Source organism: Pan troglodytes, chromosome 10, assembly GCF_028858775.2.
Source record: "Pan troglodytes isolate AG18354 chromosome 10, NHGRI_mPanTro3-v2.0_pri, whole genome shotgun sequence".
In the NCBI taxonomy this organism is placed as follows: domain Eukaryota; kingdom Metazoa; phylum Chordata; class Mammalia; order Primates; family Hominidae; genus Pan; species Pan troglodytes.
In genome coordinates, this window is record NC_072408.2 from 46,556,314 (window position 1) to 46,579,263 (window position 22,950).

At 49.6% G+C, this 22,950-nt stretch overlaps 1 protein-coding gene across 2 annotated transcripts; it reads right to left on the bottom strand.

The window, feature by feature from the left end:
• Positions 1-13,538: 13,538 nt before the first annotated feature.
• PRPH (peripherin) lies at positions 13,539-18,574 on the bottom strand. 2 transcript variants are annotated; one of them, XM_016923485.4, is made up of 9 exons: positions 16,470-18,574; positions 15,977-16,037; positions 15,688-15,783; positions 15,159-15,326; positions 14,942-15,067; positions 14,638-14,858; positions 14,489-14,538; positions 14,178-14,257; positions 13,539-13,927 (listed from the first exon to the last, which is right to left on the bottom strand). In XM_016923485.4, the coding sequence occupies exons 1-9, from the start codon at positions 17,012-17,014 to the stop codon at positions 13,862-13,864; spliced, it is 1,413 nt and encodes a 470-aa protein (XP_016778974.1). In that variant the 5' UTR covers positions 17,015-18,574; the 3' UTR covers positions 13,539-13,861. The 2 variants fall into 2 exon arrangements, with proteins under 2 accessions (XP_016778974.1, XP_016778975.1); XM_016923486.4 differs by having other exon boundaries at positions 13,539-13,930; positions 16,470-17,295.
• Between the last annotated feature and the right edge of the window lie 4,376 nt (positions 18,575-22,950).

Sequence of the window (22,950 nt, forward strand, 5' to 3'; positions counted from 1 at the left end):
CCAGCCTGGTTCCTTTTAATGGAGATTGTTATTTAGAAACCAAAATCTGGCTGGGTGTGGTGGCTCATGCCTGTAATCCCAGCACTTTGAGAAGCTGAGGCGGGCAAATCACAAGGTCAGGAGTTCGAGACCAGCCTGATCAACATGGTGAAACCCCGTCTGTACTAAAAATACAAAAATTAGCTGGATGTGGTGGTACACACCTGTAATCCCAGCTACTCAGGAGGCTGAGGCAGGAGAATTACTTGAATCCAAGAGGTGGAGTTTGCAGTGAGCCAAGATCGCGCCACTGCACTCTAGCCTGGGCGACAGTGCGAGACTCTGTCTCAAAAAACAAAACAAACAAACCAAAAAACCAAAATCTGGACAGTAGCTCTGCTCGTTGCTATTAGGGTATTACTGCTCCCAGGCCCTCTCAGTGGACAGAGCTGGGAGATATATTCTACCTGTAATTGTATTTTCTTGTAGTTTCCTTGTCTGGCTTTGATATCAGGGTAATGCTGGCCTTATAAGATGAGTTTGCCCACTGCTCAATGAAATAAAAGAGGATACAAACAAATGGAAGAACATTCCATGCTCATGGGTAGGAAGAATCAATATTGTGAAAATGGCCATACTGCCCAAGGTAATTTATAGATCCAGTGTCATCTCCATCAAGCTACCAATGACTTTCTTCACAGAATTGGAAAAAACTACTTTAAAGTTCATATGGAACCAAAAAAGAGCCCTCATTGCCAAGTCAATCCTAAGCCAAAAGAACAAAGCTGGAGGCATCACACTACCTGACTTCAAACTATACTACAAGGCTACAGTAACCAAAACAGCATGGTACTGGTACCAAAACAGAGATATAGACCAATGGAACAGAACAGAGCCCTCAGAAATAATGCCACATATCTACAACTATCTGATCTTTGACAAACCTGACAAAAACAAGCAATGGGGAAAGGATTCCCTATTTAATAAATGGTGCTGGGAAAACTGGCTAGCCATATGTAGAAAGCTGAAACTGGATCCCTTCCTTACACCTTATACTAAAATTAATTAAAGATGGATTAAAGACTTAAATGTTAGACCTAAAACCATAAAAACCCTAGAAGAAAACCTAGGCAATACCATTCAGGACATAGGCATGGGCAAGGACTTCATGTCTAAAACATCAAAAGCAATGGCAACAAAAGCAAAAATTGACAAATGGGATCTAATTAAACTAAAGAGCTTCTGCACAGCAAAAGAAACTACCATCAGAGTGAACAGGCAACCTACAAAATGGGAGAAAATGTTTGCAATCTACTCATCTGACGAAGGGCTAATATCCAGAATCTACAATGAAGCCAAACAAATTTACAAGAAAAAAACAACCCCATCAAAAAGTGGGCAAAGGATATGAACAGACACTTCTCAAAAGTAGACATTTATGCAGCCAAAAGACACATGAAAAAATGCTCATCGTCACTGGCCATCAGAGAAATGCAAATCAAAACCACAATGAGATACCATCTCACACCAGTTAGAATGGCGATCATTAAAAAGTCAGGAAACAACAGGTGCTGGAGAGGATGTGGAGAAATAGGAACACTTTTACACTGTTGGTGGGACTATAAACTAGTTCAACCATTGTGGAAGTCAGTGTGGCGATTCCTCAGGGATCTAGAACTAGAAATACCATTTGACCCAGCCATCCCATTACTGGGTATATACCCGAAGGATTATAAATCATGCTGCTATAAAGACACATGCACACGTATGTTTATTGTGGCACTATTCACAATAGCAAAGACTTGGAACCAACCCAAATGTCCAACAATGATAGACTGGATTAAGAAAATGTGGCACATATACACCATGGAATACTATGCGGCCGTAAAAAATGATGATTTCATGTCCTTTGTAGGGACATGGATGAAGCTGGAAACCATCATTCTCAGCAAATTATCGCAAGGACAGAAAACCAAACACCGTATGTTCTCACTCATAGGTGGGAATTGAACAATGAGAACACATGGACACAGGAAGGGGAACATCACACACCGGGGCCTGTTGAAGGGTGGGGGGAGGGGGGAGGGACAGCATTAGGAGATATACCTAAGATTAAATGATGAGTTAATGGGTGCAGCACACCAACATGGCACATGTATATATATGTAACTAACCTGCACATTGTGCATATGTGACCTAAAACTTAAAGATTAAAAAAAAAAAAAAAAGAAAAGATGAGTTTGGAAGTGTTCCTGTCTCTTCAGGTTTTTGAAAGAGTTTGTGAAGGATTGGTGTTAATTTTTCTTTTGGAGGGGCAGGGGTCCTTGTTACATTACCAAGACTGGTCTCAAATTCCTGGGCTCAAGCAATACTCCCACCTCAGCCTAGCTGGGATCACAGCCAGGTGCCACCGCACCCGGCTCCTTTTCTTTTCTTTTTTCTTTTTTGTTTGAGACAGAGTCTCGCTCTGTCACCTGGCTGGAGTGCAGTGGCGTGATCTCAACTCACTGCAACCTCCGCCTCCCAGGTTCAAGCAATTCTATAGCCTCAGCCTTCTCAGTAGCTGGGACTACAGGCATGCGTCGCCACACCCAGTTAATTTTTGTTTTGTTTTGTTTTGTTTTGTTTTGTTTGTAGAGACAGAGTTCCACCATGTTGCCTAGGCTGGTCTCAGACTCCTGAGCTCAAAGTGATCTGCCCGTCTCGGCCTCCTGAAGTGTTGAGATTACAAGTGTGAGCCACTGTGCCTGGCCCCGGCTCCTTTTTTTCAACTGTTTGGTAGAATTCACCAGTGAAGCCATCAGGTCCTGGTATTTTCTTTGCTGGGAGGTTTTAAATTATTGATTCAATCTGCTTGCTCATCATTGGTCTGTTCAGATTTTCTATTTCTTCATGATTCTGTCTTGGTAGGCTGTATGTTTTTAGAAATTTACCTATTTCTTCTAGGTTATTCAATTTGCTGGCATATAATTGTTCATAGTAGTCTCTTATGATCTTTTGTATTTCTGTGGTATCAGTTGTAATGCCTTCTCTTTCATTTATAATTTTATTTATTTTTGTCTTCTTTTTTTTGTCTTCTTTTTTTCTTAGTCCAGCTAAAGGTTTGTCAATTTTGTTTATCCTTTCAAAAGACAAACTCTTGGTTTTATTGATCTTTTTTATGTTTTCCTAATCTCTTTTTTATTTATTTCTGTGCAGATTATTATTTCCTCCTGTTGCCTAACTTTGGGCTTACCTTGTTCTTCTTTTTCTAGTTGTTTGAGGTTATTTGAATTTTTTCTTTTTTCCTTAATGTAGGCACTTATTGCTATAAATATCCTTCTTAGAACTGCTTTTGCTACATTCCTTAAATTTTTGGTATGTTGTGTTTCTATTTTCCCATTTTCATTTGCCTCATTTTAAAAAATTTTTATTTATTTATTTATTTTGAGATGGAGCCTCTTTCTGTCACCCAGGCTGGAGTGCAGTGGCACAATCTCGGCTCACTGCAACTCTGCCTCCTGGGTTCAAGCAATTCTTGTGCCTCGGCCTCCTGACTAGCTGGGATTACAGGTGCCTGCCACCACACCCAGCTGATTTTTGTATTTTTAGTAGAGACAGGATTTTGCCATGTTGGCCAGGCTAGTCTGAAACTCCTGACATCTAGTGATCTGCCCACCTCAGCCTCCAAAAGTGGCCTCAAGTTATTTTTATTTCTCTTTTCACTTCTTCTTTGACCCATTGGTTGTTCAGGAGTATGTTGTTTAATTTCCACACAAGTGTGATTTTTTCATTTTTTCTCCTATTGTTGATTTCTAGTTTTATCCACTATGATCAAAAAAGATACTTGATGTGGTTTCTGTCTTCTTAAATTGGTCAAGACTTGTTTTGTGGCCTAATGTATAATCTGTCCTGGAGACTTCTGTGTACACTTGAGAAGAATGTGTATTTGTTGCTGTTGGATGGAATATTCTGTATATGTCTGTTAGGTTCATTTTGGCTACAGTGTTGTTCAAGTCTGCCATTTCCTTATTGATTTTCTGTCTGGATGATCTATCTATTGTTGAAAGTGGGATATTGAAGTCCCCTACTATTGTTATGTTGCTGTCTATTTCCCCCTTCAGTTCAGTTAATATTTGCTTTATATGTTTGCTATATATAGTTATTCTGATATTGGGTGCATATATATTTACAATTGTTATATCCTGTTGATGAACTGACCCCTTTATCATAATAATAGAGGTCTGAAAACAATAAAAAGATAATGAAAAAGATTTAAGAAAATACAAATAGATTAGAAGAATTAATATTGTTAAAATGTTCATACTACTCTAAATGATCTACAAATTCAAGCAAACCCTATCAAAATTCCAGTGGCAGTTTTCACAGAATAGAAAAAAACGATCAAAAAATTCATATGGAGCTACAAAGGACCCCAACTAACCAAGGCAACTTTGAGCAAAAAGAAGAAACTTCATGACATTAGTCTGGGTAATTATTTTTTTTTTCTTTTTGGAAATGAACCTAAAAGCACAGGCAACAAAAGCAAAAATAGACAAATGGGATTGCGTCAAACTAAAAGACTTCTTCACAGCAAAGGAAACAATCAACAGAGTGAAGAAACAACCTATGAAAAGAGAGAAAATATTTTCAAACCATATATCTGAGAAGGGGTTAATATCCAGAATATGTAAGGTATTCAAACAACTCAATAGTAAAAACAAAAACAAGACCTGACTTATTTAAATGGGCAAAGGACCTCAGTAGAGATTTCCCAAAGGAAGACATAAAAATGAGCAACAGATATATTAATTTTTATTTTATTTTATTTTATTTTATTTTATTTTATTTTATTTTGAGACAGGGTCTCGCTACATGGCCCAGGCTGGAGTGCAGTGGCGCAATCTTGGCTCACTGCAGCCTCAACCTCCCGGGCTCGAGTGATCCTCCCACCTCTGCCTTGCAAGTAGCTGGGACTGCTGGTGTGCACCACCACACTTGGCTTTTTTTTCTTTCTGTATGTTTTGTAGAGATGGGGTTTCATCATGTTGGCCAGGCTGGTCTCAAACTCCCGACCATGTGATCTGCACACCTAGGCCTCCCAAAGTGCTGGGATTACAGGCATGAGCCACTACATCCAGCTAACATATATATATTTTAAAAAATCAACATTACTAATCATCACAGAAATGCAAACCAAAACCACAATGAGATATCACTTCACACCTGCTAGAGTGGCTATTATCAAAAAGACAAAAGATGTGTGGCAGGATGTAGAGAAAAGGAGACTCTTGTACATTGTTGGTAGGAGTGTAAATTGGTACAACTATTATGGAAAACAGTATGGGGATTCCTCAAAAAATTAAAACTAGAACTACCATACAATTCAGCAATCCCACTACTGTATATATACCCAAAGGAAAGAAAATCAGGATCTCTGGCCAGACGCAGTGGCTCATGCCTGTAATCCTAGAACTTTGGGAGGCCGAGATAGGCAGATCACCTGAAGTCAGGAGTTTGAGACCAGTCTGGCCAACATGGTGAAATCCCATCTCTACTGAAAATACAAAAATTAGCTGGGTATGATGGTGCGCGCCTGTAACCCCAGCTACTTGGGAGGCTGAGACAGGGAGAATCGCTTGAACCTGGGAGGTGGAGGTTGCAGTGAGCTGAGATCATGCCACCGCACTCCAGCCTGGGCAACAGAGAGAGACTCCATCTCAAAAAAAAAAAAACATATCCAGTTTGCCTTACATAGACTGTTAGCAGAAGTATGAATGCTAACAACTCTGCCAGGGAGGGCTCAGAAGGAACTGAGGAGCATAGGAGAGAATCCCTGTATTATCTTAGAGAATCTCTAAGTCATCATGTTGGTAGAAATGTGAATGTTAGTGCTGACATTAAGGGCTTAGAAGGAAATGAGGAACATGTTTTTAGAAAATGGAGGAAAGGGGATTTTTTATATAGTGGTAGGAAGCTCAGCAGAATTGTGTCATAATTATGTGGAAAGCAGAATTTGTAAGGATGAACTTGGATATTTAGCTGTGTTGTAAAGTGTTGAAGGTGGACTGCTTTCTTTTTGCTGCTTATAGTAAAATGTGAGAGGAGAGATAAACTGAAGGAAGAACTGTTGAGCAGAAAGGAAGCAGGACTTGGTATTTGGGAAATTCTCAGCCTACCCATATTGGTAAATATGCTCAAATTAGGCCATTCACTGTCAGGAAACGTGCTCCGAAGAGAAATCCAAGAGTGTACCTTGGCAATCTTCTGCTAGTGCCTCGGAAGGATCAAAGATCAGATCATTCAGCCACACAATGGGCCCTTTGGAGGGTTTTGGCATGTGACTAGTGAGTCTCCTCAGTCATCTAAGCAGAAGAGAAATGAGATTATTCGAAAAGATTTGTGGCAGAGTCTCTTGTCTAATGGGGTGAATCCCTGATACATACATAGGAAACCCATTCTTGAGAATGTCATGCAACAGAAACACTGCCAGCTTGTACTGAAAGGAACAGAGAGAGGACAAAATTAGAGAAGGCTGGGCCGGGCGCGGTGGCTCACGCCTGTAATCCCAGCACTTTGGGAGGCTGAGGCGGGTGGATCACGAGGTCAGGAGATTGAGACCATCCTGGCTAACACGGTGAAACCCCATCTCTACTAAAAATACAAAAAATTAGCCGGGCATGGTGGTGGGCACCTGTAGTCCCAGCTACTCGGGAGGCTGAGGCAGGAGAATGACGTGAACCTGGGAGGCGGAACTTGCAGTCAGCCTAGATCGCGCCACTGCACTCCAGCTTGGGTGACAGAGTGAGACTCCATCTCAAAAAATAAATAAATAAATAAATAAAAAGAAAAGAAAAAGAAAAAAAGAGGGTACTCTGGTCTTCACTTCCTCATCTCTCATTCACTCCTCTTTTTTCTTCTGACCCAATTCTGCCTTGAATCTGCTCTCACTTAGGTCTCTAGCATCTTCCTTGTTGATAAATCCTAAATTTTCCTATTGTTTTCTAACTTGGGCTCCCAGCATCATTTGGCCCAGTGCTCCCTCCTTAAAGCTTTCTCTGGCCTTGAGAAGTCAAGGCCACACTTTCCTGGTGTTCCTCCTCCATCTCAGCCTGTTAATTCTCCATATTCTCTTTAAGATTCTCCCCAAGGTTCTTTTCTTTTCTCGCTATATGCACTGTTCTTGGGTGATTTCTTTTTTCTTTTCTTTTTTTTGAGATGGAGTTTTGCTCTTGTTGTCCAGGCTGGAGTGCAGTGGTGTGATCTCAGCTCACTGCAACCTCAGCCTCCCAGGTTCAAGTGATTCTCCTGCCTCAGCCTCCTGAGTAGCTGGGATTACCGGTGTGCGCCACCATGCCCAGCTAATTTTTTGTATTTTTGGTAGAGATGGGGTTTCATCATGTTGGCCAGGCTAGTCTCAAACTCCCAACCTCAGGTGATCCACCCGCCTCGGCCTCCCAAAGTGCTGGGATTACAGGCATGAAGCACCGCGCCCAGCCAGGTGATTTCATTTTTTCCCGTGTGTGACACCTGAGAGGTCCCATGCCCTTGTCTTTGGCTCAATCTCTCTTCCTTGTACCCAGTACAAATCACAGGCCATGAACTGATGTAAAAGTTTTCAAACTGAAACTTTTGCTCACTTAAACACCTAAATATTTGAAACCCCAAAGCTTTTGTCTGCTTTTCCACAGTGATATTTCTCCTTTGAGGTAATAGGTGCCACTGAATGGAAGAGAGCAAAGGCATGGGGTATAAAGAATGTGTGTATATGTGTGTCCTATGCAGAGGGTGGTGGTGAAAGCCTGAGCAACATCTGGTGTGACCTCATGGATTCCTGACTTCCATTCCATACCAGATAATGAGCCCAAGCCAGTCAGCAGCTGTCCCCTGGCAACTGTTACTAGTTCAGGAGTAGACACAACAAAGACATTAGCTAAACAGCCTAATGGGAAAGATTTCTATCTCATACCTGGCATCACCCAGTAGCTGCTGACAGCCATTGTGGAATCATGAGGACCGTCCCAAGGGCAAAGTACCCCTCCAAGGAGGAAGCTGAGCCGAGCCATGGACAGGGCCTGGGTCCTTGGTGACATCATTGAGCTTCTGAATCAACCAACCTCAGAGCCTGCCCCCTACCTCTGGCTCTCTGTTATGTGAGATATTTCCTTTTTATTTTTCTATTTATTTATTTATTTATTTATTTATGAAACAGGATCTCATTCTGTTGCCCAGATTGGAGTGCAGTGGTATGATCATAGCTCCCTGCAGCCTCCATCTCTCAGGTTCAAGCGATCCTCCCACTTCAGTATCTGGAGTAGCTGGGACTATAGGTGCATGCCACTAATTTTTGTATTTTTTGTATAGACAGGATTGCCCTATGTCGTCCATGCTGGTCTGGAACTCCTGGGCTCAAGAGATCCTCTCACCTTGGCCTCCCAAAGTGCTGAGATTACAGGTATGAGCCACCACACTCGGCCTTATTTTTCTTATAGAGGTCATCTGTTACTTGTAATAAAAATCATTCTAGCCAGGTGCAGTGGCTCACGCCTGTAATCCCAGCACTTTGGAAGGCTGAGGCGGGCGGATCACGGGTCAGGAGATCGAGACCATCCTGGCTAACATAGCGAAACCCCGTCTCTACTAAAAATACAAAAAATTAGCCGGGCGTGGTGGCAGATGCCTGTAGTCCCAGCTACTCCGGAGGCTGAGGCAGGAGAATGGCGTGAACCTGGGAGGTGGAGCTTGCAGTGAGTGGAGATCACGCCACTGCACTCCACCCTGGGTGACAGAGTGAGACTCTGTCTCAAAAAATAAATAAATAAATAAATAAATAAATAAATAAATACCATTCTAATAGATTCAGTATCTCAAAATATCCAACCACATCTGAACTCCAGACCTGTGATGGCAGCTGCCTGGTACCCCTTCATCCCTTCCTCTTGGATGTTCCAGAGCATCTCATGCTCAGTGAGTCTAAAACTGACTTTGTTGTCTTGGGCTCCCACTTTCCCCATTTCACTTCAGTCTTCCTTTTTTTTTTTTAGAGCTAGAGTCTCATGATGTCATCCAGGCTGGTATCGAACTCGGCTTCAAGCAGTCCTCTCACCTCAGCCTCTCGAGTAGCTGGAATTACAGTTGAAAGCCACTGCATCCAGCTTTGCTCTTTCTTTGAAAGGTACCATCATCTAGCTGCCTGGTTGTTCAAGCAAAAACGCTGGTCATTGTTACTATTCCTTTTCTGCACACTGCCAATCAATCCTAGAAACTGCAGATTCCACCCCCCAGTATTTCTCAAACCCACCTCCGGTGACCATACCCATCATCATCTCTTGTATTTTTCACTGAAAAAGCCTCTGACCTGATCTCCCATCTCCTTCCAATTCTTTCTGCATATTTCAGCAAGAGTGATCTTCCTAAAATGCAGATCTGAATTACCCTCCTTATTAAAACTTTTAAGTTTCTTTCCCTTTTTCTTAGGATAAATTCAGGGCCAGATGTGATGGTTCACACCTGTAATCCCAACACTTTGGGAGGCTGAGGTGGGAGGATTGCTTGAGGCCAGAAATTTGAGACCAGCATGGGCAACATAGCAAGATCCTGTATCTACAAAAAAAAAAAAATTAAAAAAGTAACTGGGTATGGTGGCATGCACCTGTAGTCCCAGCTACTGGGGAGGCTGATGCAGGAGGATCACTTCAGCCCAGGAGCTGGAAGCTGAAGTGAGTTATGATAGTGCCACTGCACTTCAGCCTAGTGTCAGAGACCCTGTCTTTAAAAAAAAAAAAAAAAAAATCCAGGTGTGGTGGCTTATGCCTGTAATCCCAGCGCTTTGAGAAGCCAAGGTGGGTGGATCACCTGAGGTCAGGAAAAATTAGCTGGGTGTGGTGGCACGTGTCTGTAGTCCCAGCTACTTGGGAGGCTGAGGGAGGAGAATCGCTTGAACCTGGGAGGTGAGATCTCGCCACTGCACTCCGGCCTGGGCGACATAGTGAGACTCTGCCTCAAATAAATAAATAAATGAAAATATAAATAAATTAATTAATTAAAAAACAAAAACCTGACTGCTTTAACATGGCTTATCAAGCCCTCTGTGACTGGGCCCTTGTTCATCTTTCCAGCATCAGCGCTGTTACTTCCATTCTAGCCTTTACTCCATCATTATAAAACTGCTTTTAGTTTCCAAATTTGCTGTCTTACCTCCTGGCTGATTTCTATACCTAGAAAGTCCTTCTCTCCTTGCTTCACCAGACTAAGTCCTGCTCATTCTTCAGTGCTCAGTGTGATGTCACGTCCTGTGGGAAGCCACGCCTCCTGCCTAAGCCTGGCTTAGGTGCTTATCTTCATATTAACACCACTATCTGCTTAGTATCCCAGACAGCACTCCTCAGGAGGTTGAAATTGTCTGCTTATGTTGCCTGTCTCCCCCACCCCAAACTGTAAATTCCTTGAGATCAGGGACTCTGACTTATTCATTGCACCTAGCACCATAGCTGAGTGAAGAAGATCATCTTAAATTCAGATGTGAATTTTGACTTGAAGGCAAGGGTAGGACAGAATAGAGGAATGGAGTTGGAAGTTGGAAGACAGCATGGGTGTTTTTTTTTTTCTTTTTTTCTTTTTGTGGAGACAGGGTCTTACTTTATCACCCAGGCTGAAGTGCAGTGGCACTTTTCTTGGCTCACTGCAACCACGACCTGGGCTCAAGTGATCCTCCTACCTCAGCCTCCCAAGTAGCTGGGACCACAGGCTCATGCCACCATGCCCGGCTAATATTTTAATTTTTGTAGAAATGGGGTCTCTCTGTGTTGCTGAGGCTGGTCTCGAACTCCTGGCCTCAAAACATCCTCCCACCTTGGCCACCCAAAGTGCTGGGATTACAGGCATGAGTCTCCACACCTGGTCAGGAAATAGACATTTTCAAGCAGAGGCAGGGATGGTGATGGCATAATCTGATTTACTAAGGGTATTGAATAGATTTGGGCAGGTGGCAGAGCAGGCCAGGGGAAGGAAACCATTGATAATGTAGATAATGTGACCCAGGCAAGATATGATGCTGGCCTGGACTAAGATGTTGGTAATGGGGATGGAGAGAACCAGACAGACTTGAAAGAGAGTTAAGAAGTAGACTTCATACCAGGCACAGTGGCTCATGCCTGTAATCCCAGCATTTTGGGAGGCTGAGGTGGGAGGATCACTTGCACCCAGGAGTTTGAGACCAGCCTAAGCAACATAGGGAGGCCTTATCGCTACAAAAAATGGAAAAATTTGCTATGAGTGGTGGCAAGTTTCTGTGGTCCCAGCTACTCAAGAGGCTGAGGTGGGAGGATCACTTGAACCCAGGAGGTCAAGGTTGCAGTGAGCTATGATCGTGCCACTGCACTCCAGCCTGGGTGGCAGAGTGAGACCGTCTCAAAAAAAAAAAAAAAAAAAAAGCCTAACATGATGTCTTGTGCCTGTAATCCTAGCATTACTTTGGGCAGCTGAGGCAGGAGGATCATTTGAACCCAGGAGTTCAATACCAGCCTGGGCGACATAGCAAGACCCCATCTCATGAAGCAAATTTAAAAATTATTTTTTGGGCTGGGCGAGGTGGCTCACTCCTGTAATCCCAGCATTTTGGGAGGCCGAGGTGAGCAGATCATGAGGTCAGGAGATGGAGCCCATCCTGGCTAACACGGCAAAACCCCGTCTCTACTAAAAATACAAAAAAATTAGCCGGGTGTGGTGGCAGGCGCCTGTAGTCCCAGCTACTTGGGAGGCTGAGGCAGGAGAATGACATGAACCCAGGAGGCGGAGCTTGCAGTGAGCCAAGATTGCGCCACTGCACTCCAGCCTGGGTGACAGAGCAAGACTCCATCTCAAAAAAAAAAAAAAAAAAAAAATTATTTTTGGCCGGGTGCAGTGGCTCACGCCTGTAATCCCAGCACTTTGGGAGGCCGAGGTGGGTGAATCACCTGAGGTCAGGGGTTCGAGACCAGCCTGACCAACATGGTGAAACCCTGTCTCTACTAAAAAAACTTTACAAAATTAGCTGGGCATGGTGGTGCACACCTGTAATCTCAAGTATTTGGGAGGCTGAGGCAGGAGAATTGCTTGAACCCGGGAGATGGAGTTTGCAGTGAGCAGAGACTGAGCCACTGCACTCCAGCCTGGGCAACAAGAGCAAAACTCCATCTCAATAAATAAATAAATAAATAAATGTGTGTGTGTATATATATATATATATATATATATATATATATTTTTTTTTTTTTTTGAGATGGAGTCTCGCTCTGTTGCCCAGGCTGGAGTGCAGTGGCGCGGTCTCGGCTTGCTGCAACCTCTGCCTCCTGGGTTCAAGTGATTCTTCTGCCTCAGCCTCCCAAGTAGCTGAGACTACAGGCGTGTGCCACTACGCCTGGCTATTTTTTTTTTTTTTTTGAGACAGAGTCTCGCTCTGTCGCCCAGGCTGGAGTGCAGTGGTATGATCTCAGCTCATTGCAAGCTCCGCCTCCTGGGTTCACACCATTCTTCTGCCTCAGCCTCCGGAGTAGCTGGGACTACAGGTGCCCGCCACTATGCCTGGCTAATTTTTTGTATTTTTTTTTTAGTAGAAACGGGGTTTCACCATGTTAGCCAGGATGGTCTCGATCTCCTGACCTCGTGATCCGCCCGCCTTGGCCTCCCAAAGTGCTGGGATTACAGGCATGAGCCACCGTGCCTGGCCACCGGGCTTATTATTATTATTATTATTATTAGAGACAGAGTTTCGCTCTGTTGCCCAGGCTGGAGTGCAGTGGTGCGATCTCGGCTCACTACAACCTCCGCCTCCCAGGTTCAAGCGATTCTCCTGCCTCAGCCTCCCAAGTGGCTGGGATTACAGGCACCCGCCATCACACCCAGCTAATTTTTTTATTTTTAGTAGAGACAGGGTTTCACCATGTTGGCCAGGCTCTTCTTGAACTCCTGACCTCAAGTGATCCACCCGCCTCGGCCTCCCAAAGTGCTGGGATTACAGGTGTGAGCCACCACGCCCGGCCATTTTTTTGTATTTTTAGTAGAGACAAGGTTTCACCATGTTAGCCAGGATGGTCTCGATCTCCTGACCTCATGATCCACCTGCCTCGGCCTCTCAAAGTGCTGGGATTACAGGCGTGAGCCACCGCGCCCAGCCTATTAAAATTTTTTAAATAACAAAAGAAGTAGACTTCACAGAATTTGGGGTCAGGTGAAGAAAAGAAGGGTGCATAAGCTGAGGTGAATTCTAACTTGGGCACTAGGTGTCTTAGTGGTGCCTTCTTCTGGGGCAAGGAATCCAGAGGAAGAGCATGATTGCAGAGGGAGGTGAGGAGCTCTGTTTGGGACAGGTTGAGTTTGAGTGGCCTGTGAGGCACCCAGCAGGTGGCTGGGCATTCCAGGCTGCAGGTGAGGAACAAAAGCTGAGAAGGAATGGACAGAGGTAGAAAACCTAGAAGGGTATATTGATGCCAAGAGAGTGACAGCCAGAAAAGAAATGACTCGAGACAAAGGGAGAACACCGCCGAGGCTCCTCCCCTCAGGTACCGCACACACACTTCCACAGACACAAATGCACTGGAGAGTTTTCCCTTGACAGCATTTTATTTGGTTCAAATGTGAAACTCAGACCCACTTCTCATCGTGGCTGGAGTAGATTTGTCCTGAGGGGGGATCATTGGCTTCTTATCGGGACATGAAAAGGGAAGCACATAGGTCACATCAAGTGTCAGGGCAGGGAGAGGCCCAGCGACTGCTGGCCGGGTAGGGCTTGGCCATAAGCCAGGAAAGGGATGCCTGGTACCACCTTTTAGACACATGCAGAGGGAGAGGAGACGATTCAGGAGTGGTCTTAGGGTTTGGGCTTTGAGCAGGCCTAGGGCAGAGTCAAGGCTCCGGACCAAGGGGTTCAGTAACTGTGGGCAGAAGACTTGTCCAGCTCACTGCGCTGCTCCTTCTGGGACTCTGTCACCACCTGCTGGGGACAGGGCATATGATGGGCACAAGCCATTCAGCGCCACCCTCCATCCTACTCCTTTGGATCATAGAGCCCCACTCCCTGGGGTAACCAGCAGAGGCTCCTGTTTATCTATCCACGTTCTCTGTCTCCTTCTCTGTCTCTCCCCAAGAATTACCCACCCTAAGTAAGATTAGCGACAGCCAGGCTGGGGCTCAGAAATAATATGGGAAATGGTGGGGTCCTGGCATTAGGGGACCTGCCTCACCTCCCCATTCCGGGTCTCAATGGTCTTGATCAGAACCGTCTTCCGGCTGTGGCTGTCCTGGGGAGGCTCCACCTCAGGCACTGAAGAAAGCAGGATAAAGGGTTCAAGGGGGAAGGCGTGGGAATCTCTCCTCTTAGGCTCCCACTGCTATCCCTGAGGGCAGGGGAGGGGCGGGTTTGAGGAGTAGGGGTGGGTACAGGCCAGGACCCAGAAGTTCCGTGGGGAGAAGAGATCCCTGAGGTGAGCCAGAGCAGGAGCCCGAGGAGGGCAGAAGTGGACAAGGAGAGGTACAGGCTGTAAGCCAGACTCACCAGTCGTCTTTATATTTAAGGAGGCAAAAGAATGGACGGGCACGGAGATCCTAGAGGCGAAGCAAGTTGTCAGCGCCCCTGCCCAGGCCCCGCCCTGCCCGGCCCAGTCCCGACCCCGCCCTGCCCCGCCCCAGCAGCTCCACCCTCACCGGCTCTCCTCGCCCTCCAGCAGCTTGCGGTAGGTGGCGATCTCGATGTCCAGGGCCATCTTGACGTTGAGGAGCTCCTGGTACTCCCTCAGGTGCCGCGCCATCTCCTCCTTTAGCTGTCGCAGCTCCTCCTCGAGCCGCGCAGCGCCCGCCTGGTAGCCCCCCGCCTCCAGGGCGAACTGCTCCTCCAGCTCTCTCAACTGCCTGAGCAGCGCCTCGTTCTGGGGTAGGGGAGTGGAAGGGGCCAGTTGCAGAACATTTCATCGTCCGCTCCCCGGGCCCGAGCGCGCAGCTTCGTACTCACCGTGCCGCGCAGCCCGTCCACCTCGCACGTTAGACTCTGGATCTGGCGTCGGGACTCGTTCATCTCCTGCTTGGCCTGGCGCAGGGCCTCGTGGTTCCGGTTGGCAGCGTCGGACAGGTCCGCGTACTGAGAAGTGGGGGTAACCCAGGCTTTAGTCGGCTGGGACGCGCGACACCACCCCAGCGTCCCGCCTCGCAGGCCCTCCCGGCTCTTGCACCTTGGACTTGTACCACTCCTCCGCCTCCTGCAGGTTCTTCGCGGCGATGCTCTCGTACTGCGCGCGGATGTCCCTCAGCGCTGCCGTCAGCTCGGGCTTCACCGTGGCTTCCACCTCCACCTGCTGCACCTGCTGGCTCTCCACACTCACCTGCAGGTCTCGCAGCTCCTACGGCCGGGAGCAGGCAGAGGATGGACAGCGGCGCAAATTCCACGCGGGCCACGCAGTTCGTGCACAGAAAAGAGAAGAAACGCTTGAACGAACAGAAGGGGGCGCCAGGGAGGGCAGGGCGTACAGCCCTGCGCCCCCGCGGGCGCGAGACCAGAGGCCAGGTTTCGGAGGTACAGCCCCGCTGCCCGCCGCCAGGTGGCGCAAGGGTGGGAGTCTAACCACCTGTAGACTGGGGTGGAGGGGCTGCGTCTACCCAGCATCGTCCTGATCCCCAGGGCGATGCCTCCGCTCCACCCGCCAGCTCCAGCGAGACCACCCCACAACCTCAGAAGCCGCCCCTGATACCGGGCCCACTTACCTCCTCGTGCAGCTTCTTGAGGAACTCAATCTCATCCATCAGAGACTCAATCTTGCGCTCTAGTTCCAGGCGGGACAGAGTGGCATCGTCCACGTCCTTCGAGGGGTGGCAGTGGAGGTTCAAGATAAGTTAGGGGCTGCGCAGACCAAGGAAGGACCAGGCCTTCCCTGTCTGCCTCAGGAGGCATCTGGGTTACCCCCTTCTCCCCGCGCCCACCGATGCCACCTCTGGATACTGAGATCGGCGGTAGCGGTGGGGAGGCTGAACTCGGAGAGGGGCTCGGACTCACCTTGCGGAAGAGCACGAGGTTGTGCTCCGCGTCCTCCCGCTTGCGCGTCTCCTCCTCCAACCTGACGGGAAGAGCGTGCAGAGGCTGAACTGCGGGGTCGCCTCCCAGCTCGCACCCCAGACCGCACGCCCCCCAGGATCCGGTTAGAGGCTGTTCTGCTGCCCAGGACTCTAAATGGAGGGCTGAGGCTGTCTAATGGAATTGCCCCGCATTGTCTCTAACGGACTGGGAGCTGAAAAGGGGGTTTCCTCATTACTCAGGGGAGGCACAGATACCCACTTCTCCCACCTCCCCAAACACTCAGAGCATAGGGGTAGCGGGGGGCACTTGGAGCCCGTGGGCAAGGATGCTGCCCGCACACACCTGGGTTGGTAAGGGGAGCCACACCCTTGGGCTGCTGATGGAGAGGGGAAGCAAGGGGAGGGAAGAGCAGCCGCCTCGACGGCCGCTTCGACCTCGCCTCGACGGCAGCGGCCCAGCCCTGCCCCCTGACCTCTGCTTGAGCGCCGCCAGGTCCTCCGCCAGCCCGTCGCGCTCCACCTGCACCCGGTCACGCTCGCGGCCCAACAGCTCCAGCTCTCGCCGCAGCTCGCGCAGCTCCTGCTGGCACAGCTGGTCGGCGCGCGCCGGCTCCTGGCCCCGGGCTTGGCTCAGCTCCCCGCGCAGGGCCGCGTTCTGCTGCTCCAGAAAGCGTACCTTCTCGATGAAGTTGGCGAAGCGGTCGTTGAGCTCCTGCAGCTCCTGCTTCTCGTTGCTGCGCGTGGCCAGGAACTCCTGGTTGAGGGCCTCGGCCATGGAGAAGTCGAGGCGCTCCGAGGGCAGGCGCAGGAGGGCGCCCGCTCCCGCTCGGGGGCTACGGAAGCTGCCCAGGCGCACCGAGGAGCTCGGGGACGCGGAGCCCAGCAGGCGGCTGCTGGAGAAGCGGGAGCTGGACGAGTAGGAGAAGGCCCCGGGGGATAGTGAGGGCGGTGGACCGAAGGTACGGCGGTATGAGGTGGAGCTGAAGCCTGCCCGGAGGCCCGACGGGTGGTGGCTCATTGCGGCCGAGGATGGGCAGTCACCGTTCGCAGAGCTAGGCCGGGGGCTGGGAAGGAGCCGCAGACCGCTGCGAGGCGGCTTTATAGCCCTGCGTCTCAGGGGGGGCACGGGCAGCTCCTCCCACTGGCCTGATGGCCCGCTGGAGGGGGGTTGTATGGGGAGGGGGATGCCCCACCCCTGCGGAACAGCAGGAGCGCCTTCCCCTCCCTTCCCTGGTTGCAGGCCTCTACCCACTTGATTGCCCCCTGTTGCCGCTGGGGTGGGGGTCACTTCCTCCCAACAAGCACCCAAAGCTAGAACCTAGGGTAGGAAGGCCTGACTTGAACTAGAGTCCCTGAAAATTGCGAGGTAGAAGGACCTGAAGTTAAAGGACAGGCTTCTGGCACAGGAGTAGGGAGGAGGCCAGCTGGAGGGAGAGTTGACCTGGCTTAGGCCCCATAGCTAGTGCCTTGACTTGCCCCCTGAAGGCCAGGCTCTATTTTCACCTGCTGTCAGCTACCCCTCCTTCACCACACCCAGAGAGGAATAGGAGACAGGGGCGCAGAGGCAGATCGGGCTGGGGAAGAGCTACTCTCCCTAATCCCCAGGGCCCTGTGAAGGGCTGGTGCCTGGCGCCAGCTCTGCTGCTAATGGGCTGACCAGCCCCCCTCCCCCTCCCCTGAAGACGGCCCAGCAGAGGTTGTCTGCTGATGTTTCAGCCTTAAAGACACAGCCCCCAAACCTAGACCTACCCCGCAACAAGCCCCAATGAGGTGGGTACATCATAGGGGGCTGAGGGTGGCTGGACCCAGCTCTGGATCCCACTCGGGAGGGTCTGCCCCATGCCACGGGCTGGGCTAAGTGGGCCTTTTGTATTCTGTCTTGGTTTACTGGATTCTCCCTCCCCCCAACCCCACACCAATTGCTGCTCAGTCATGGGCTTTACGGGAACCAGAGTGATTCCTGAGGTAGGAAGGGGAGGGGGCTGAGGGGCAACAGCGGCTGCCAAGGCTGAGAGATGGATGGACTGGCAGGAGCTGGTTTCCAGTATTGATGAGTTGCAGGTACCAGGGATGGGTGGGGCTGGATGGGGAAGAGATGGGGAAAGAGAAAGTGCCCATCCCCAGCAGTCTGAAAGAGAGAAGGCCCCAGAACAGGTCCACAAACCTGCGCACGCAAACAGATGCATACACACAGCTTTGTACATCTATGCGCACACACACTACATACACACACATACACACACAATCACACATCCCACCACACCCTCCCCTACTCCAGAGGTAGCGGGAAGGCTGATATCTGGCCTTTGTATGTCAAACAGCTTCCAGAATGCAAGCACAACCTGCCCAGGAGTGGACAGAGGCAGCTCGGATCGTCTGCAGGAGCCGGGTTGCTGAGGTCTGCTGGGTTTGCCAGGAACCATAGGGCTGGGGCTGCTGCTGCTGCTGGGGACTCCAGCGCTGTCCTGTGAGACAGGTCTGCCTCAGATGGGACCTGAGGACAAGAGAGTGCATCTGGGGAAGCAGGTTTGAGGTTCCTGCCTGGATATCTGGCTGGGGGTAAGGAGGGCGGCTCCCTGGCTGGCCAGCTCCTCAGTATTGCAGGGCAGCAGCCCCCTCCCCCCTTTGTGCGTCCTGTGAGATGGGCCAGGGCCAACGCCCAACGCCCTGCTCACGTCCCTACCGCCTTCGTCTCCTTTCCAGGCCCCTCCTTCCTTCCGGGCCATTAGTCTCTCCCTGCACAGCTGCCAGTTCCTTCTCCTTGATGGGTCTGGTTTGGTTGCCAGGGGAGTGGGAAGCGGGAGGAAGGGAGAGATGGGACAGGACGAATAAATGACAGCTTGGCCTCCCCTAACTCCTAGGAATTGGGAGGGGTAGGGTCCCACCCGGGATAGGGCCGGGAGGCTTGGTGGGTGTGAGGAGGGGCTAGGGAAGCCTTGGTGCTTCCTGCCGCAGTCCTGGGCACTGAGCCCCAGCTGCTGTTGGCCTGGAGCCCCATCTATCCCGGATTTGGCCCCACCCTCCAGGAGCAGGGAGCCAGCTCTGCATCAGGAGAGGCGGGCAAGGCCTGGGGAGGACCAGCTCAGGCCCTGTCTACAGGGCACTGGTGGGGGACCCAAGCCTCTGAGAGTAGAGGCTGCTGGGGCTGCAGCTGGGCCTGGGGAGTTCCAGATGGAGTTCCCGTCCTCACCCTGCTTAAGGGCTCCGCTGGCCACCTACATGCCTCGGAGGAGAAGGGACAGAGGGCTGCCACAGCAGGGCTCTGGAGCTGTGGATCAGGCCTGGGTGGGGAACTGCCAGGCAGAAGAGGCTCCTCCCCTAAAGCAGAAGGAGCAGGCCAGCAACTCCAGGCGGAGCAAAGGTAGGCAAAGAGTCTGGGTTAAGAGCCGGGCTCTGGCATCCAGCTGCCACACTTCCCATCTGATCCACCACTCTGTTGTAGAATTTAGGCTCGTCACTACGTCCCTTCATGTCCCTCAAGAAAAGGGAGATAACTAACTGTAGCTTCTACCTCATAGTGTTGTTGGGAGGACTAAAGGAATAAATAAATACATGTGAAGTGCTTAGGACACACATCTTAAAGCCTGAAAATGGAAGCTGGTTTTATTATTGCTATTATTATTAACCTCCAGAGTGATAATGTCAGCCCCAAGAGCAGTGAGAGTCTGGGCTTCTTTTGGACTGTGCCCCTGGTTGCTGAAAGTAGTGCTTGGACCCAAGGCGGAAGAAGCCAAGTCCTCCCTGGCCTCATCCTCCCCTGGTGGACCGGGACTCTGGGCAGATGGTGCAGGTTCATTCATGGCTGCTCACCTTAATTAGCTGTGTGCTTTGGGTTTTCTGAGTCACTTAACCTCTGTTCACCCCATTTTCTTTCTTTCTTTCTTTCTCTCTTTCTTTTTTCTTCCTTTTTTTTTTTTTTTTTTTTGAGACATAGTCTCGCTCTGTCACCCAGGCTGGAGTGCAGTGGCACGATCTCAGCTCACTGCAAGCTCCGCCTCCCGGGTTCACGCCATTCTCCTGCCTCAGCCTCCTGAGTAGCTGGGATGACTGGCGCCTGCCACCACGCCTGGCTAATTTTTTCATATTTTTGGTAGAGACGGTGCTTCACCATGTTAGCTAGGATGGTCTCGATCTCCTGACCTCGTGATCCACCTGTCTCGGCCTCCCAAAGTGCTGGGATTACAGGCATAAGCCACCGCGCCTGGCCACCCCATTTTCTTTATCCACAAATGGGAATGATAATAACAGTACTTACCTCATGGTGTTGGGAGGATTAAACGAGTTACCCTCTGTAAAGCACTTAGTGCTTGGCACCTAGTACATGCTGTAGAAGTATTTGCCAGTATTCTCATCGCTCCTCCTCCTCCTGCCTCCCTTGGCTGCTCTGATGAAGGCTGGAAGAGAAACAACCATTGCATGTGTTCAGGGGTTTGCAGGGAAGGTGAGTAACGAAGTTTAGGTTACTGGCAAGAGTGCTATTTTTAAATTAAATTAAATTTAATTTTTTTTGAGAGAGAGTCTTGCTCTGTTGCCCAGGCTGGAGTGCAGTGGCATGATCTCAGCTCACTGCAACCTCCACCTCCTGGGATCAAGCGATTCTCCTGCCTCAGCCTCCCGAGTAGCTGGGATTACAGGTACCTGCCACCATGCCTGGCTAATTTTTGTACTTTAGTAGAGACGGGGTTTCATTATGTAGGTCAAGCTGGTCTCGAACTCCTGATCTCAAATGGTCCGCCTGCCTCGGCCTCCCAAAGTGCTGGGATTACAGGCGTGAGCCACCACGCCTGGCCAAGAGTGCTATTAAATGTCAGGCCACGGGCTCAAAGCTGGATTAGGAGGGCATGTAGGCAAGAGAGAGTGGGAGATTGGGAGAGTAAAGAGATCCATGGCTGGCCAAAGAACAGTCATAGAACAAAGACATGCCGGTGGAGCACAGTGGTTTACGCCTGTAATCCCAGCACTTTGGGAGGCTGAGGCGGGCGGATCACAAGGTCAGGAGATCAAGACCATCCTGGCTAACATGGTGAAACCCTGTCTCTACTAAAAATACAAAAAATTAGCCGGGCGTGGTGGCGGGCACCTGTAGTCCCAGCTACTGGAGAGGCTGAGGCAGGAGAATGGTGTGAACCCAGGAGGTGGAGCTTGCAGTGAGCGGAGATCGCGCCACTGCACTCCAGCCTGGGTGACAGAGTGAGACTCCGTCTCAAAAAACAAACAAACAAATTAGCCGGGCGTGGTAGCATACGCCGGTAATCCCAGCTACTTGGGAGGCTGAGAAAGGAGAATCTATTGAACCCGGGAGGCAGAGGTTGCAGTGAGCCAAGATCGCGCCACTTCACTCCAGCCTGGGCGACAGAGTGAGACTCTGTCTCAAAAAAAAAAAAACAAAAGACATGCTAAGCTCCTCCCAGCCTTACCCTCTGCTTCAGCACATCCCTAATACTTGCATCTGTCAGCTGGGGTCTCTGCCTCTCCGGGTCTGGGATTGACACAAACCTCCACTCCAGGCCAGGCGAAGTGGCTCGCACCTGTAATCCCAGCACTTTGGGAGGCCAAGGCAGGCAGATCGCTTGATCCTAGAAGTTCAAGACCAGTCCTGGGCAACATGGAGAAACCCCATCTCTACAAAACACACAAAAATTAGCCAGGCATGGTGGCATGCACCTGTAGTCCCAGCTACTTGGAAGGCTGAGGTGGGAGGATCACCTGAGCCCAGGAGGTCAAGGCTGCTGTGAACTGTGACTACACCACTGTACTCCAGCCCCAGTGACTGAGATCCTGTCTCAAAATAAATAAATAAATAACCAGCCAGGCGCTGTGGCTCACGCCTGTAATCCCAGCACTTTGGGAGGCCGAGGCGGGCAGATCATGAGGTCAGATCGAGACCATCCTGGCTAACACGGTGAAACCCCGTCTCTACTAAAAATACAAAAAAGTAAACCGGCATGGTGGCGAGCGCCTGTAGTCCCAGCTACTCAGGAGGCTGAGGCAGGAGAATGGCGTGAACCCGGGAGGCGGAGCTTGCAGTGAGCCGAGATTGCGCCACTGCACTCCAGCCTGGACGACAGAGCAAGACTCCGTCTCAAAAATAAAAATTTAAAAATTTAAAAAAACAAAATAAAATTTAAAAACCTAAACCTCCACTCCACATCCTAGGTGAAGTCTAGGGTCCTCTCCAGGATTCCTTTGTCTTCCCAGCTTTATTTTATTTTTATGTATTTATTTATTTTATTATTATTAATTATTATTATTATTGTTACTACTATTATTTTTTGAGACGGAGTCTCGCTTTGTCACCGGGCTGCAGTACAGTGGCGCGATCTTGCCTCACTGCAAACTTCGCCTCCGGGGTTCAAGCGATTCTCCTGCCTCAGCCTCCCAAGTAGCTGGGACTACATCCTGGGCACGCCACCACACCCAGCTAATTTTTGTATTTTTAGTAGAGATGGGTTTCACCATGTTGGCCAGGATGGTCTCCATCTCTTGGCCTCGTGATCTGTCCACCTTGGCCTCCCAAAGTGCTGGGATTACAGGCATGAACCACAGCCCCCGGCCTATTTTATTTTTATTTTTTGAGAAGGATCTCACTCTGTCACCCAGGTTGGAATGCAGTGGTGCAGTCTCAGCTCACTACAACTTCCGCCTCCCAGGCTCAAACGATCCTCCTGCCTCAGTCCTTGAGTAGCTGGGGTTGCAGGAGCGCACCACCACGCCTGGCTAATTTTTTTGTACTTTTGGTAGAGAGGGGGTTTCACCATGTTGCCCAGGCTGATCTCAGACTACTGAGCTCAGGCAATCCACCCACCTCGGCCTCCCAAAGTGCTGGGATTACAATCGTGAGCCACCATACCTGGCCCCCCAGCTTTATTTTTGAGTCCCTAGCTCCAAGTCCTCGCTGCTCCTGAATTGCCTGACTTTATAGTTGCTCTTGCGATGTCCCAGATGTGGAACTCA

Bases quoted from the DNA above. Each gene is read 5' to 3' on its own strand.
- PRPH (XM_016923486.4), bottom strand. From the start codon at position 17,014: ATGAGCCACCACCCGTCGGGCCTCCGGGCAGGCTTCAGCTCCACCTCA. The intron at 16,038-16,469 runs GTCAGGGGGCAG...TCTTCCCGTCAG, and splicing joins CTGGCGGCGCTCAAGCAGAG to GTTGGAGGAGGAGACGCGCA. The intron at 15,784-15,976 runs GTGAGTCCGAGC...CACCCCTCGAAG, and splicing joins ACCTCGTGCTCTTCCGCAAG to GACGTGGACGATGCCACTCT.